This window comes from Aythya marila (assembly GCF_965140915.1).
Source record: "Aythya marila genome assembly, chromosome: Z".
Classification (NCBI taxonomy): Eukaryota; Metazoa; Chordata; class Aves; order Anseriformes; family Anatidae; genus Aythya; species Aythya marila.
This window is the reverse complement of record NC_139080.1, coordinates 50,476,594-50,494,020: the sequence shown is the minus strand read 5'-3', so window position 1 is coordinate 50,494,020 and position 17,427 is coordinate 50,476,594. Positions and strand designations below refer to the sequence as shown.

At 37.5% G+C, this 17,427-nt stretch overlaps 1 protein-coding gene across 1 annotated transcript in view; it reads left to right on the top strand.

Moving 5' to 3' along the window:
* Window positions 1–11,513: 11,513 nt before the first annotated feature.
* Window positions 11,514–17,427, top strand: part of LOC309890225 (uncharacterized protein) — a gene marked incomplete at its 5' end in the record, with an annotated part of 43,014 nt that continues 37,100 nt past the window's right edge. Inside the window, 2 exons of the mRNA XM_082783911.1 lie at window positions 11,514–11,564; window positions 11,987–12,104. Of these exons, the coding sequence (XP_082640037.1) occupies window positions 11,514–11,564; window positions 11,987–12,104 (169 nt within the window). The remainder of the gene's footprint in view (window positions 11,565–11,986; window positions 12,105–17,427) is intronic.

Genomic DNA, 17,427 nt, shown 5'->3' with positions numbered 1-17,427 from the left:
ATTCTGTGATTCTGTGATGATCTGGTCTTTAGATTTTGATCCAGAGCCTAAAAATTCCATTGGGTATCTTAGTGATGTCTGTGGAGTTTGAATCAAAGTGTTACACACAGAGAAGACTCAATCTGGATTTCTTTCCAGGTCATAAAGTCACATTGCTGATTGGACATATCAGGGAATAAGTTGTCAGACTGTTCACCAGTGTGCTTAGCCAACTTACAGTATCAGTATTTCCAATTCACGTCTCTGGCTAACCTAAAAACCCCAGACCTAATTTCAGTAGTTTCAGACATCTTAAGTGAGGTGTGGCAGGGAGGGATGTTGGAGGAGGAGGTGTTACCTGCTACCAAGTTTCAGGCTACTTCAAGACCCTTACTGGGAAAAGAAAAATAGTCTAAAATTGGGTGAGCAGAAGTACTTGCAGAGTTCTATTACTGCTTAGTAGCCATATTTGACTAATAAATATGATTAAAAATAGCAGTTTCACTAAAATTGCTAAAATCACTAGAAATGACACATAACAGGAGATGTGTTACTCATAATCTTGTAAAACCCTACTAATCAGGATTAGTAGCCTACTAGATTGTTATGTTGCCGTGTAGTTTCCATATACTAAAAAGAACACATGGTTGTCAAGATTGCAAACCTTATTTCTGCAATTTTTTTGTGCAAGGATTAATATATTAAAATTCCCAAGGTGCAGAAGTAGTTGTATGGGCAAAATCTCACTCCAGTGAATTACATGGGAGTTTTACTGTTGAACTCCCATCTGTGCCAGGCTATCAGTCCCTGTTACAGACTGAAAGAGAGTAGCTGACTGAGCTCTGACTTAGCTGTGTGGAGCCAAAGCGCAGCACATGGTTGTGCACTTGCTGGGACCAATGCATTCAGTTCTGATGGTGGTGCTACTTCATCCCTAGTCTGTTTCCTCTGGCAAATTCTGACTTACAGCCAAGCCCCTAGGTAAGCTGCTGTCTAGAGAGCCCATTAGCTATGGTCCTGCAACAGGCTGGGTTCCGAGTGGCCTGCAATGAATGGATATTACATGGAATAAGTTTTAAGCTTTCAAGCAGTTAAAAGGAATTCAGTGTCCTGCCATGTCTGAGAGGTAGCATTTTTATTGCTAAAATAAGTAGGATATACTTCTGGGTATATCTTTAAAGTTAAGAATCATCCTTTACATCTTTTTTTTTTTTTTTTTTTTTTTTTAATCCCTTCTCTCTCAGAGAATCTCTCTCCCTCTCCTGAATTAAAAAGTAGATGAGTTTTACTTAATGCATGTCAGGAATGTAAGGACAATCTGATCTAATCTACGTCACGGTCAGATTCAGGGCATGAATCCAGTACACTGCTGTTACCACTGGTCTATCTACAGTGTAAATCCACTCCACCATAGTGAGTTACTCAGTGCCATTCCTGGATGGCCATGACAGGAGGTGACAAGAAATAGTAGTGCCAGGACCATCTGAAAGCCTGGAGCAGGCTTTGCTAGCTCCAGAAGACAATGCAGAGTGTCAGTCATTTTGCAATGCACAGCATCAGTCACTCTAGGGAGTGCAAGCAGCCTCTGAGAGTGAAATAGCAGATTTCCTCCTAGGAGTCAGAAGTAGTTGAATGTTTAGATGCATCTCTCTCTACTGGGGTGACATTAAAGGGGAGAGCCTAAAGTCTGCCAAGGAACCACTATTCCCTGCTCTGTGGTAAACATCTCTCACAATTATGTGGAGGTCAAGCAAAGGGCTGAAGCTGAAAAGCTAAAGAAGACCAGTTGTATTGTTTCAGACAGTTATTTTATTTTAATGAGTACCCAGGAGGATACTCAGCCAGTCTACAGAATGGACTGAGACCAGCAATGCGTAACAATTCAGTCCTACACTAGAGAAATTCTGAAGATTTACCAAGATGCATTCTGTAAAATAAGATAGGGTTATACAATTTTCCTGAAAAGTCATGACTTACAGGAATCCAGATGTATTCTAATAAATGATTGTCCTTAACTGTATATCCAGGAAACATGACTTCTATGAATTCAGTGTCATTTCTTTCAGAATGACTTTTTTTTTTTTTTTAATTTAATTTCTGAAAATGATGTTCCTATTACTATTAATTAAAAAAAAAAAAAAGAATGGTTAATATATAGCAGGTTTACATAGTGGATTTTCTGGTCAGGATAGCTAATGTGTTTAGAAAACCTACATTTTATATTTTGCATGTGGCTTCTGTCTTTGAAAGAGTGGCAGTAGCTGTGTTCCACATTACTCACAAAGAAAAGCCATACATTCCCAGAGGAAAACTTACTAAAAGAAATTGAAGTGATGTGCTAAAGTAATTTCCTCTGAAAAACCTTTATGCAAAGAGTAATGTCAGAAGACATTTCTTGAAAATTGTATTAGAAGCACTGCAGGGTGTGTAAAAACAACTGCACAGATTTGTATCTGCAATAAATCAATTGAAAGATGATTTAAATTACCCTTTTATGTGACTGTTTTATCTCTAAGCCAGGCAAGCTCAAGAAGACAATCTATGCCTCCATTGCCAATCATCAATAATTTCCACCATTTAGGAAATAATTCCTGCATTGTGTATAGTGTATGCTCAAACAAGAACTTAGATTGTATTATTTAACATCACCAATCTTAAAGGGAAAATTTGGATTTTCTCAGAATGTGCCTAGAGCACACTTTTATGCTAGCCTAGTGACTAGAGCCACAAAGGTCACCTGGGACTTAAGACAGAAAGATGGCCCAATCCCTTCTTGCTTGAGCCTGGGCTTTAGTTCTTACCTTCTCTATACCAGAGGGAGGTAGATGCAGGCTCTCGCAGTACATGTGATGTACTTCTTGACTGCGCTTCAGGCGGGCCCACGTGGACACTGCACATTTGCACCAGGGAGCTCTGAGGCAGCTCTAGATGAGCTGATGGCACAGAAGCATGCCTGTAACAGGCCACAGAAAGCAGACTAAGCTACACGGTCTGAGCAGCTTCTGAAATGACACTGCTCCTACCCTGCTCCTATAGATCACACTGCAGGACCCAACTGAATTACATGCATATAGAAAAAGACAGTTAGGAGTTGATTTTTTTTCCTCTTCTTGTTCTAGAAGTTCTTGTGTTGTCTGTTTTCCCTAGCTAATATCCAGGGGATGCCTACTAAATGCATTGATTACATTTTGACATTATACATTTGAAACAGTATGTTCGGTTCCCAAATAAGATCTGATGGTAAACGGAATTTTGTAGGCCAAGAGGGTGTAGAACTGGATTTTTTTGTGTTGTGCTGATCTAAGGTGCTCCTTCAAAACTTCCGTGATACACCTCAAGGAATTCTTTGTCATTTGTGATCACACGGAACAAGTACTCACAGTAAAGCTGTTGTAGCCAAAACATATATATATATATTGGCGTAGAAACAGTAAGTGTTTCTGGTATTATATACTTCTTTATTTCACATTTTAAATCTTAACTGGAATTTTGACATTGAATCTATGAAATCCAGAATATGCAAGTATGCCTCAAATGTCATAGAATATGGCAATGTAGGATTTAAATTCAAGTACAGGTAGTTCTTACAGGCATTAGCAATATAAAGCGCTGTATTTTGTATTTGACCAGCTTGCCCAGAGAAAGAGATGGATGTGGAGCCTAAGTGAGGAAAAAGGGTGAATTAAGGGTGACTTTACAGTGACATTAACATGAAATAAAGGTTGCTAGTGAAACTTCACTCTAATATTGTTTGGTATGTGATGTAGGTCCCAGACCCCATAAATACTTTCAGTGCATACGTTCTCTCTTCTGTATGTGTAAAGACAGCAATATGAGATGATTCTTTTCTGGAATGAAATCACAGAAAACAAATATAAAAGGTCATGCAAAAGTAGTTTGGAAACAAAATGTGAATGTCCATAGAAACTAATTCTTCCCATCACAGTTTTTACTTTTAGGTAAAGTATTATCACTGTATTGCTTTACCACAAACCACAAGTTATTTCTGAAAACCAGTGGAATACATACAGTGACAGACAATTAGTGTAGTATTTTCAAATGCAACTGGAGCCCAAGTACATATTGGAACTTATTGAAAACCTCCAGCTTACAGATGAGAAAAGTCACTTCACATTAAGATTATTTAAAAAATTCAGTCATAGGGGGGATTTCAAACTGTTCAGTTTTCAACTGAATCTGTCTAAGTCATCAATATTATAAGTATTACCAGCACATGCACACAGGTGATTTTTTTTTTTTTTCATACACAATCTTTGGCCTTTCACAACTGTATGCCTGTGTTGTTAAAGTAGCCTTATTTTCATGTCATGTTTTGTTCTACAATTATCAGACAATTAAGATGTCTGCATGTTGGCCACTTACCTCCTGTTGAAGCTACCGGAGGTGGGCTGGTTTCTCTGCAGGTTATGATTCCTGTTTATTTAGGTTAATGATCTGATAAACTCATGAGTAATTCTGTTGTTACAAAGAGAATAACAATTTCATGGGGTGTAATAGCTTCACCATATGTTCCAAAGAGCAAACCAAGACACACTGTATTACTGCTGCAGCTACACCTCTCTTATTATCACAGATTCATGAGATCTTCCACTGTTTTCCGCTGTTTTCCACAGCTTTTAGCTTTTTTTTTTTTTTTTTTTTTCTTTCTTTCTTTTATTTTTACTAGGGAGAGTAAATACTTTTATGTGCCTGAAAATATGTAGGATAAAGAGAAGTAAGCACATTCTCACCAATATATAAAATAACAATTAATGCTTAACTATTATTATTAGCACAAGAAGCATTTTTTCCTTAACATGTCAGTTGTACTCTTTTAATTGATGCATGCAGCCCTGCAAAGAATTGATTATACTTTGTCTTTTCAATACTTAATGGAGTAAACTCTTCTGTACAGAATACTACCTGTGGTATAAGACAGAAAGGTCATGTCTGCATTTGGTCCCATCCTTAAAAAAACCTGAAGGCATCCAAGGACCAGAGTGATGAGTACACAGGAAGTTGGTTACCAGGCATTATCTATGTCTTGTCTGCAGCAGTGTAAAGAAGTCTGGCTAGGTTTAACTGCATAAAGATGGAGAGCTCAGGCAGGCAGCCACAGCTAACAGGCAGCTTAGAAAGCTGTTTCTTACTGCTTCTCAGTTGTTAGCTGTTGTTTTCAAACTGAGAGACTGGTGCCTCACTGTGCGTTATTGCAATAAAAGTTTAGGAGTCTCAGACATAGCCCAAATATGCAATGTGAACATAATTTACAAATGGTTAGCTTAAACTACTGGAATGGTGCTCTATATTAGCACTGGCAGATAAATACTAGGCAAGGAGAATAAATAAATAAACAAACAAACAAACAAATAAATAAATAAATAATCCACAATTACCAGAGTTTAAGAGTTGTAATCACAATATCAAAGTAGATCAGTCAGGAGTGGCTTCAGGGTTAAAATTAAAGACAATTGCAAAGCATTATATGAATGTGTTTCTGAAGTATTGCTGAAGTGGAAATCATGGCAGAAAACACAAATAAGTTTCACAGGGAATCTGCATGCAAAACCTGCACATCAATTCCTGCTAATAAACAGGATTATAAGTTATAGTTGTTTCCAACAGCAGGGAGTTGGTGAAAATGTAAATGGTGAGCCAAACTGAGTATTTGTCACTTCATGTTGACAAGCACTTTGTGCAAGAACAGAGCAGCAGCCGGTGGCCCTCCCCGCACTTGCACTGAGATCATTGGTGGGTCAAGACCTAAGCAGAGCCGTTTCAAACAAAACTGCCTACACAGTAAGAAAAAAAGAAAAAAAGTCAGTTCGGGAGCTACATGTCCCCATATAGCAGATGCTGCCAGCCGCTGTGCTCTCTGCTCCTTGTCATGCAGGCCTCAGGCAGGCCACTGGGCCCTGGGCTGGCCTGGGGGCAGCTGGGGCAGGGTGTGTGGTGAGCTCCCCTCCAGCCACAGGCTCTGCAAGCTGCCCTGTGGCTCTCGAGGCCCACTTTGCCACAGGACATAATGAAATCAGTTCTGTAACTAGGCTTTTACAACATGCCATGGAAAAAAAAGAAGCAAGTAACAAGCAGGGAATTTGGTGAGAAATTGTCTTTCTCGTACCAACCAACTCACATGGGCATGGCTACCAGTAAGGTAGTGCTGGCGAATGACAGCTTGCCTTGTGACCTCTCACGTTTGCTGGAGAGCAAGTGGTCATGGTGAAAGCAGAAGGCAACACTTTCATTTCCCCAGTGTGGTTAACTTCAGGAAATCTACTGTAGTTCCCCCTTTACTGATTAGTAATGACCAAGGCTCTTGCCATCACTTACTATTATCTGAGAAGAAGAACGTGGAAGTTAATTACTATACAACCTGGGGAAACGTATCTGCATAACAACAAATTTTAAACTGGAAAAACTTGATTAAGCAGGGAAGTTTAACAAAAACTGAAGTATATTTTTAAAATACAAAGGCATTTGACAAATTCATCATATTTCTACCTGTATGCCTATACAAACAGGTACCAGTTCTGTTCCATCCAATTTTTTCCTTAATTTTATAAGCAGTTGATGTAAAAAGCAAAAGAAAAAAATTGCTTACAGCTTGACTGCTTTGTAATGAAGACTTTTAATTAAGGTTTAAATTATAACCTTTAAATAATGTTAAACAGTGTTATCTTTGAAAGTGAAGGTGTAGTTAAACAAAAATAATAACGAGCTATATTGAAATATTATTTGCCACAAATTACAGTGATGGTGTCTCTGAAGTTTATTTTTTATTTTTTGTAGAGTTATGTATCTGTGATTTATTCATATGTAAATAGAAATGTCTTAGGTGTAAACATAAAATCAAGGTATCATATATCAAGACTTCAGCTAAAATGTTTTTTGTGAATGTGATTTGCAGCACAGTATGTCTTCAGACATACTAAAGCAAGTCAATCAAACCTCTTTTTTTTTTTTTTTTTTGCCTTTTAGTCTTTTTTTCTTGTTCCAAATGTATGTGTCCTCTTGAACACTTCCAGTAAGTACTAGAGTTTCTTCAGGAAATGTCATGAAAAGTGTGGTTTATCACACAGGAAAGTGTAAATTCAAAGAGCCTAATTCAGTTCTCAAACTATTTGCTACAGAAGTCCTGAATCAAATACTATTTAAGATTAAAAATAAAATTTATCTATTTTTAACTACCGCCCTGCCACACATGCACACACTCAGGCACACACGCACACATGCTATAACTGTAGGCTTCTGCTCACATTTCTTAACATTATATTAACTCCAGAATATGTCAGCAACAGAAACTGGTGTTTCTCCACAGTATGCTGGTGGTATATAGATTAGTCATTCAATTTAGTAGCTCTTTGCACAAAGAACTTGATGTTGCTAATCCCTGGTGTAATTGCTCTTAACTTGCATGATTGATGGTCTCATTAGCATTGCTTAGCTTTCAATTACAGTATCTCAAGAGTGGTAACAATTATTTCTTAGCAACTTAAACGTATTGCCTTTGGTACCTTTTAAAAGTAGACTCAATGTATATTATCATAGAATCACAAAACAGTTTGGGTTGGAAGGGACCTTAAACACCACCTCATTCCAACTCCCCCTGCCATGGGCAGGGACACTTCCCACCAGACCAGGTTAATCAAAGCCCCATCCAACCTGGCCTTGAACACTTCTAGGTATGGGGCATCCACAGCTTCTCTGGGAAGCCTTCTCCAGTGCCTCACCACCCTCTGAGTTAAGAATTTCATCCTTATAGCTAATCTAAACTCTTTTATTTCAAAGCCATTACTCTTTGTCCCATCACTGCAATCCCTGGCAGTCCCTTTGCAGCTTTCCTGTAGGCCCCCATTAGGTACAGGAAGGCTCTACATGGTCTCCCTGAAGCCTCCTTTTCTCCAGGCTGAAAAACCCCAACTTCCTCAGTTTGTCTTTATAGGGGTGGTGCTCTAACCCTCTGATAATCTTTGTGGCCCTCCTCTGGACTTGCTGTAATATATCCATGCCTTTCTTGTGCTTGGGGACCCCAGAGCTGAATGCAAGGCTCCAGGTAAGGTCACACAAGAGCAAAGCAAATGGGGAAAATCACCTCCCTCACCCCGCTGGCCACGCTGCTTTTGATTATAACCATTTGTGTTTAAATACACACACATTCTGTTTCTTCCATCCTGTTCAAGTTCACAATGTCTTTGTTCTGCTTTAACATGGCATTACACTGCATTTGTCACTACCACCACAAACAATCTAGGGAAAATTTACAGCTTGGTGATTCACAGTGCTTCACGTACTGTGCAGACTTGTAGCCTGCAGCCTCCACACTAATATATCTTTTGTGGTCTTGCAAAAGATGACAGTATTTTCCACTGGCTTTGCAGAGGCACAACTGATTGGAAAATGTGACAGCAAGGAAAATGTAAGTCCGCATAGCCTCATTTTAACAATAGTTCATTCTGACTCTCTTCACGAGGGAAAATCATAAGGGAGATACTGGTGACTCAGTTGTGTACCAGCTGGAAGACATAGATATGCACCAGGCTACATGAGGTCTGCTTTGGGATTGACTCTGAAGAAAACATGATCTTTTAAGGGCATTGGATAGCAAAAGCAAGAAAAGGAATGCACAGTTGCCCCAGTTGCCAGTTTCCAGAGCACACTGCCCTGGCAACTCAGCAGCTAGCTAGAGAGAGTGTGTAAGGAGTTAATACTGAAGAGGCAGCAGTTGTGTTTAATTCACATTTTAGCAGACTAGTAGCCATGGAGTTACCACTTCATGAAAAATAAAGTATAGGGGACTGTCATGATCACAGTTTTGTTCTTGTGCTCATTACTTCATAAACACAGTTGCTTGTATTTGCTGTTGAAAGACTATGTTAATTCTCTAGTTAGTCATCACAACTCACCTATCATAACATTTTTAATTTAATTTATTTTATTTTTTAATCAATATATTTGGCAGTGCTCTTAGGGATTTCAAAAACACTGATTAATAGACGTTCAACAACCTGTGAAGTAATATTATGCATCCAAATTCAAACAGTGGTCGTAAACAACAATTTAAGAAACATTCTTTACTTGTAGTATTGTGTGTGCTGAGTCTGTAACGCATGGGGTTTGACATTAAGATTTAGTGAGTACCTGATGTTCCCTTCATCAAGAAAATCTAGGCTGCCCACATGTCTAAAAAGCAGGTGTTATATGCTTTAAAATAATACAGCAGAAGTTACTTCAACAAATTTTTGCTGTGATACAGTGAAATCGATATATATAGCGGACAATCAGAAAGCAATTCCTCACACATTTACTGAAGTAAAAACAAATACTCAAAACTTCATAATTAACTTGGACTTGTCAAAGGAAGAATGCAGGTGCTTAAAAAAAAAAGAACAACAAAAGTGCTTTGAAAGTTCTCTTGTGTCAGGATAATCCATTATCTCCATGTAGAGGTTAATCAGTAACCATGTAAATGCTAGTGCAATCATTGTGGAAACAGATACATGCAGTACTTTACAGCATGCTGAAAAGATGAGGAGATGGAGCAAAGTGCAAGACAGTTAAATTGGTCAATGTCTCAGAGTTACATTTTGATTCAGAGGACAAGGCTTTAATAGGATATATTTAACTCTCAAAGGTAGCACTGGCTTAGACTTAAAAAGCATACACTTTGCATATGAAAAATGTGTGATTTCTGGATATTCTCATTATGAGCCTAGCTGAAGTCTCTTTATAGCTGACCTTTCCAAAAATGCCACATTTGAAGCTCTGACATGTAACTAATGTAAGCTACAATAATAAAAAAAAATAATGGTTTTGATGTAATAGTATGATTTCTGATATTCTGTGATTAAGGAACTATGAATCCATAATCACACAGTGACTACAAATGCAGAAGGCAAGTCCTTAAATTATGTCCTATAATATTAGGTTTTTTTTTTTTTCCCCCCTGAAACTAGTTGAAGAACTTAGTCTTGCTTAGATTTGTAGATACAGGACTTGTATTATCTTTGGAGAACTTGATAATTTAATTTATTTTTATTTTTTTAAAGTGCTCTAAGTATCTACTACCTTGAGCTGGTTAGGTTTTATGTGACTTTTTCCCCTTTCCCTTTCCCCTTTCCCTTCCCCTTCTCCTTTCCCTTCCCTTCCCCTTCCCCTCTCTCTTCTTCCTCTTCTTCTTTAATTAAACAAACAAATGTACAGTCTTTTTGTATAATGAAAATAAACCCAGAATTACTTTTTTTTTTTTTTTTTTTTTTTTTTCCTACAATGTTAGACCTTCACTAGAAAATTGCTGAGGTTCTCTATGGGAAAATTTTAAAAAGGAAATATAGTCAAGAGAAATTTAACTTTTAACCTAGGGAAGAAATGCTGGTAGAAAACAATACATTCATTGCTAAGATGAAGTCATTCTATATTGTGTTGGTAAACACTGTGGGTTGGTAAACTGCTGCAAAAATGTAAAGCACCTTGATTTCTCTCTGTATTGCAGAAACCATAAAAGCATAATAACAATTTAAAATACATGTTATGCTTGTATACCATGGATTAGTATCCCTATAGAGACATCCCCTAAAGACGAAGCTAGTATATAAAAACAAGTGTGTCTTATAAGACTATCCTGATGATTACTTCCTCTGTGATCTCAAAGTAAGTTTCAAAGGTCTTAAGTAAAAAAGTTTTTCCATTTGGGTAGTGGCTGAGTTTATACACTGGTGCCAACTATGCTTATGTATTTATGAAAATAATAAAGGTATGCAGGAAACAATCAGGTATTATGAATCCTTTCAGGTATTACATTTTTAATGTATGCTCTGCAATTACTGTTTATGTATCTAGTCTCTGTTGAATGGAAGACCTCACTAGGAGTGTACTTTGTCCTGCCATCCACACATCTTCCAAGGTGCTGACTTCTGGGAATTAGATCCCAGCTACTTCCTTTGGAATCACTGCCAAGGGTCAGGTCATCTGCATGGCTATTGCAATTACTCTTCGGATGCTGTCTAGGGAAAAAAAAAATAAAATAAAAGACTTAGGCACACTTTTATGGTGACACAGATAAGTTAGACATAAGCCTAAGAAGGTTTTCTAACAGAGGAAGAGGGAAGGGAAATGGTACAAGGAGGTGTCTGGGTGATGTTGCAGAATCATAGAATCACATAATATTCCAGTTTGGAAGGGACCCACAAGGATCATTGAGTCCAACTCCTGGTTCCACACAGCACCACCTAAATCAGACCACACGTCTTAGAACATTGTCCAAACTCTTCTTGAACTCCATCAGGCTCGGTGCTGTGACCACTGCCCTGGGGAGCCTTTTTCAGTACCTGACCACCCTCTGGGTGCAGAACCTTTCCCTAACCCCCAGCCTGACCCTCCCCTGTCCCAGCTCTATGCTGTTTCCTCTGGTCCTGTTGCTGTCCCCAGAGAGCAGGTCTCGTCGCCTGCCTCTCCACTCCCCTTGTGAGGGAGATGCAGGGCGCCATGAGGTTGCTCCCCAGAATCCTTCTCTGTAGGCTGAAGGGTCTCTGAGAATGTCTCCAAGAGCTGATCAAAAGGAATGGCTCGAACCTTTACCCATTTTGGTAAAAGTGCAGTTTGAGGCAAAATTTTGTCTGCAAACCTTACTAGAAAAAAATAAAATCACTTTTACATTTAAAGAGGTTTTATTTTAAATATATAGTGTATATATATTTAAATACTGAAATGCATTTATTATCCCCCCAAATTAACAGTCAAAGGATATTAAGTGTACTTAACGTGCAGTTTCAAAGAGTACTGCATTGTTTGCTTTTCTGAATCAGCGTTTGCACTCTTGGCTGGAGTGGCTTCATCCAGAAAGAAGCTTAAATGAGACTTCAGGACACAACCCTCCAAACACTGTCAATTGTATTTCTAGCTGCCAGCACAACTGTGTTGTGTAACAAAACTCCACAAACAAAACTTCTTAATATTCAACTTTTTGTTTTGGCAACCAAAAACTTACCCCTAATATCATGTCTTTCAGAATTTTCTTAGCAACTGGAATGAGATCTTCCTGGGCAATTCCACCTGTAATTCTTTAGGGGATGGTCCTTTGCTTCTGGCTATCAGAGTCGCTCAGATACATCTCACTGCATCATTAAGTAAGTGCTTTGTCTTCTCCCTTCTCTGGTATGACTTCTTGATACAGGTTAAGTAAAATATCTGAAAGTTTTGAGCATGAGAGACCTGGAGATCTGTGTAAACCAAAGGCACGTGTGACAAAGTGGTGGTGCTATGAGGGACTGATACATATCACATGTTCTTCAATGACTAAACCATGGAATATATCAATTATATATATATTTCTACTAATACAAGATAACAGAACATTGAAACATTTGTGCACCAATCAGTACTGCTTTGTATTATTGATGTTTTTTAACAGTAACTAGTAAAGACTAATTTAAACAAAGTTATCTAAATATTACATGGGTTTGTTTTTTGAATCATTTCTAATAAACTTGATGCATAATTTTCCAGTAATATTCTGATACTTTTGTTTCAGGAGAAATATATATATATGAAATATATATATTATTATATATATATAGGTATTCACAGACTGTCTAATTATAGTATAGTAACTACTAATTGTAATAATTGGCTCTAATTTTCACTGAAATAAGGACATTTTTCAGGGGAGTTTCAAGGCATGTTAGGGAAAGCACTAAAAATAAAGGTTTTAGGGGCTTATTTCAAATTCCGCACTTTTCAGTTTCTTTCTATCTTCTTTAGAGAACTGTTTTTTCTTCATTTGTAAGCCAAGATCCAATTTTAATACCTCCATTATTGTAACCTGTCAAAAAAGGAGATGATCCAGTAGAGAATCTGATAATAAACTTCCTTTAAATGGAAAACTGGAAGATGTGTGCTGCTCTTCAGAAAAAGTAGGCCAGAGGAGGTTTCTGGCAAAATTGTGTACTTGCAAGAATATAAGAATAAAATAATTTCAAGTTGCACAATGCACAATACTAGTATGAAGAATATAATTCTACTATCTAAAGAAGTATCTATCTAAATAAATATCTTTGCTTTTAAGCTTAAGCTTATTGTAAGGTGAACTGTCTGTATTAAGAGAGTTAACTGCAACCTCAACCAAAGTGCTGAGAGGGAGAGTGAGTATACCAGAGTGCTGACTCCTTACCAGATTCCTCCACTCCACTGAAAAATAAACAAAAAACAAACAAACAAAATTTAATTGTTGTTTACTGTATGCATCATTTTTTTATTCTCTTGGACTGCATATGAGCAGAGTGCTGATTTAAATTCTCAGTCTTTGCTAAGATTTTTCACTGTTGCTGGTTTATCAGCAAGAGTGAATCACCAGAAGAGACTCGAAAGGCTGTTTAGTCCATACTGTTCACATGCTGTATCAAAGCTTTGGTGATTTAGTATCCTAAGGACAAATTTAATCTCTCTTTTTCTTATGAGAAGACTCTTTCTGTGTATTTTAAATATATTAAATTTTGAAAAATGCAGAAAATGTAAGCAGACCCATCTATTTGATAAGAGTATAAAATAAGCCGCTTTCCTACTTTTTCTAATCTTAAAACATGCCTCATTATGATATACTTCTGCTTAGTTTAAGAAATTTCATAATTATGTACTCCCTGAACTGCATGATGAAATTTATTTTTCATTTTCTAAAACATTATTTTAATCTTGAATTCAAAAGTGAGGTGAGAAAATGTTTAGATATGAAAGTATCTCCTCGTTTATGAGAGGAGGGAAGCATTTGGCTTGAACTGTCTTTGATGTGTATGTTCTGAAGGCAAGGGGGGGGGAGGCAATAAAGTTTTGATAGTAGCATCCAATGTTCCATGGACAGAATATAAGAGTATTCTGCATAAAGCTGTACCATTGGCCTATGTTGTTAGGTATCCAATCTCCAAAAATGGCCATAAGCAGATTCGTAAGAGTCCAAATAAAGAGTTAAAAAAAGGCAAGTGATTGTCATGCTTTCACAAAATATTTTCCCAATTTTAGCTGTCCTCAGCCTAACAGACTTCATGAGGTGAATATGATTATGTGTCTTTACTGAAGTTTCAGTAGATTTTCTTCTCAGCATGGATAAATTTTTTATTTTAATTAAAGGTCTCTTCCTTTTTCCTTCTGTATCAGGAAGAGCCACCTCCTTGCATGGTTTTGAACTTTCCTAACTTTTTATTTTCTGCCTGCCACTTCTTGTATCAAAGTGGTAAAGAGCTGGTCCCCAGCTACCTTGATTTTTATAGACATCCATGATATTGTCTCATCCCCAACTGTCTGTTTTTCTTTCTGAAGTGTAGCATAGGAACTCCAGAGTTCCTTATACAGAAGCTGCTCCATATCTTTCATCATTATTACTGCTTCTTGAATTTTCTTCATTGTTAATATGTTCTGGTTGGAATAAGAGGATCAGAACTGCATACAGAATTCAAAGAGGGCATGAACTGTGGATTCATATAGTGGCATGGTAATGTTTTCCTGTTTTATTTTCTTGTTTTGACCCCTGCTGAGCAGATGGTAGTGCATTCACTGAACAATCCATTGTTACCCCAAGGTCCTGTTCCAGGCTCACACTTTTGAGCTTTCTTTATTTTGTGTCAGATAGAATTGGCTTCACTAGTATGGATCACCTGCTCACCTGTGTTTACTGACACTGACTCACCTCATGGATCATTGCGCACACTATAGATGTAGTCAGGTGTTACTGCAGTTCTTCAGTTGCTCTTTGGCCTAATTAAGCCCATTCAGCAAACTTTCACCCTTATGCACTTCATGTCATTTTACTTATACAGTATAGTTTACTTGCTTTTTCTCATAACTTTGCTGTAGAGCTATATAAGGACTCTTTCTTTCTTTCTTTCTTTCTTTCTTTCTTTCTTTCTTTCTTTCTTTCTTTCTTTCTTTCTTTCTTTCTTTCTTTCTTTCTTTCTTTCTTTCTTTCTTTCTTTCTTCTCTCTTTCTTTCTCTCTTTCTTTCTCTCTTTCTTTCTCTCTTTCTTTCTCTCTTTCTTTCTCTCTTTCTCTCTTTCTCTCTTTCTCTCTTTCTTTCTCTCTTTCTCTCTTTCTCTCTTTCTCTCTCTCTCTCTCTCTCTTCCTTCCTTCCTCCCTTCCTCCCTTCCTCCCTCCCTCCCTCCCTCCCTCCCTCCCTGCCTTCCTTCCTTCCTTCCTTCCTTCCTTCCTTCCTTCCTTCCTTCCTTCCTTCCTTCCTTCCTTTTTTTTTTTCTCTTTTTTTCTCTTTTTTTTTTTTTCTCTCTTTTTTTCTTTTTTTCTTTTTTCCTTTTTTCTTTTTTTCTTTTTTCCCAAAAGTGTGTGGAGAAACACATTTTGGTGTCCATCCTTATTGACTTGCTCTCCTTATTATTGAAAGCACAAAAGTGAACATGTTTTAAAACTTGGAGGAATATATAATTCCTGAACTAGTAGTTTATATTTCAGATGTTGAAAAACCCCAACAAAAATTTAAAAAGACAATATTAAGAAGCAAATGCTTTTTGGAAGATGGCTCATTGAAATAAAGCGCTTTATTCAACAACTTACACAATGTGTCTTCCTTCAGTTACACACTCTGCAGTAAGGGTTTGAAAAGACATCTCTGTGGTGCACCATTAGACACAATATACACCTAGGATTAAAGAAGAAACAAACAATCAAACAAACAAACAAAAAGCTACAGCCTGGAAGGTGTTGATGGAGTAATGATAGGAGTAAGACAAACACACATTTAGACTTAGATTTCTGGACAGAAGTACAGAAGTTGTGGCAGAAAGCTAAAGAAAAGATTGAGAGATCAATTGGCTTGAGAGAAAAATGACTTAAAGATAAGGGTTAGGAAAAACAGAATGGGAGATGATTTGCTATTAAAGATGAGAAGTGATGAAGAAATTAACATTAGAGCAGTCCAGTTCTGGCGAGATAAAGCAGTTTCTTTGTATGAAGAAATATATTCTTATGAACTGTATATATGTATATATATATACATATATATATATATAACCATCACTTTTTTCTTTTTTCTGTTTACCTTTTAAATTATATATATATATATATATATATATACATGTATAAATGTGTTTCCCTGAAGATGTGCAGTTATTGAGCTGGATTAATATAAGCTGCTTTCCCATTCATTGCACTGAGAAGGAACCACTTATCACTGGCAACCATCTTGCCCAGCAGCATCTAAGAAGTTCATATTTTAATTTTATACTGATTCTTGAGAAAGGTTAAAAATTCTTTCCAATAAAAATTGTGCTGTCAGTGGATTAAAAATTTCACATAGTCAGAAAGCCCATGAAACATCAAATACCTTCTCTAGAGAAAGAAATGGGCAGGAATTGCCCCAAAGGTTTGTATTGCTTTTTCTTCTTCCTCATTGTGTCAATCTCCTCAGAGTTCTGTGACTGGTGAGATTTACTTTCTAGAGAAAAGCAGAAATATCTTGACAGATGCGTGCTTGTGTACATAACTTATTCTCCAAGAAGAAGAGAATTGCAGTCAGCTAGATACTGCTCCCTAAAATGGAGAAGATGGCAGAGCCTTTTACAGAATCCCACTCTGTTTCTCACAATTCCCATTTCCACGCTGTGGGTCCTGAATCTGTGTTTTGAATGGTGCAAGACAGATACTCATCTGTAATTCTAGAAGGTTTAGGGTATGTTAATCTTATGATCTTAGTCTCCCCATTGAAGCTCGAGTAGAGAATACATGAATGTTCACGTAATCTGAAAAATTTTACATTCTCTCTTCATATTTTAAAGTACAAATTTAGTCCAAATAAAATTCAAACACAAAATCCAGCATTTCTAGACGAATATTTTGCTTTCAGGCTAATTCAGTTGGCCAACAGACAAATTCTCAGCTTTCAAGGATATGTAACATGCCCTCTGCATCACACAAATTGAAATAACATTGTCACATGAATGAAATCAAATGATCGTATAGGATTGGGATGTTCAAGCCTAATGATCAGCTGCATAGCTGACCTGGGACAGGACTTGCACATGCATGCCCTGGAATGTGATAGGAATGCCAGCATCTCAGAAATGTTCCAGTCAGTCATGACCAATGGGGCTTCAAAGACCCCATTGTGGCCTGTGGCCACCTCCATGCTCCATGTGAAAGACCCCCAGGAAAAAGGCAAACCTCGTTTGATTTTCAGACTACATCTTGTCCACCCATGCCAAAAAGGAGACAAGAATCATCCACCGTGATATAAATGGATATAGCTGGCTGCCAGAACAAGTGAAATACACATACACAGATGCTACCCTTACACATATCCCTGCTAGCCTCCACCAGTTTTGAAGTTTTTCCAGAAGATACGACTGGCTTCAGCACAAAGGAAAAGGTTCTTTGTTGCCATCCTGAAGAGCAGAGTGAGCTCTGAGGACCAGGATGGTCACACCCCAACACTTAAAACTTTTTTCCCCGTAGTTTC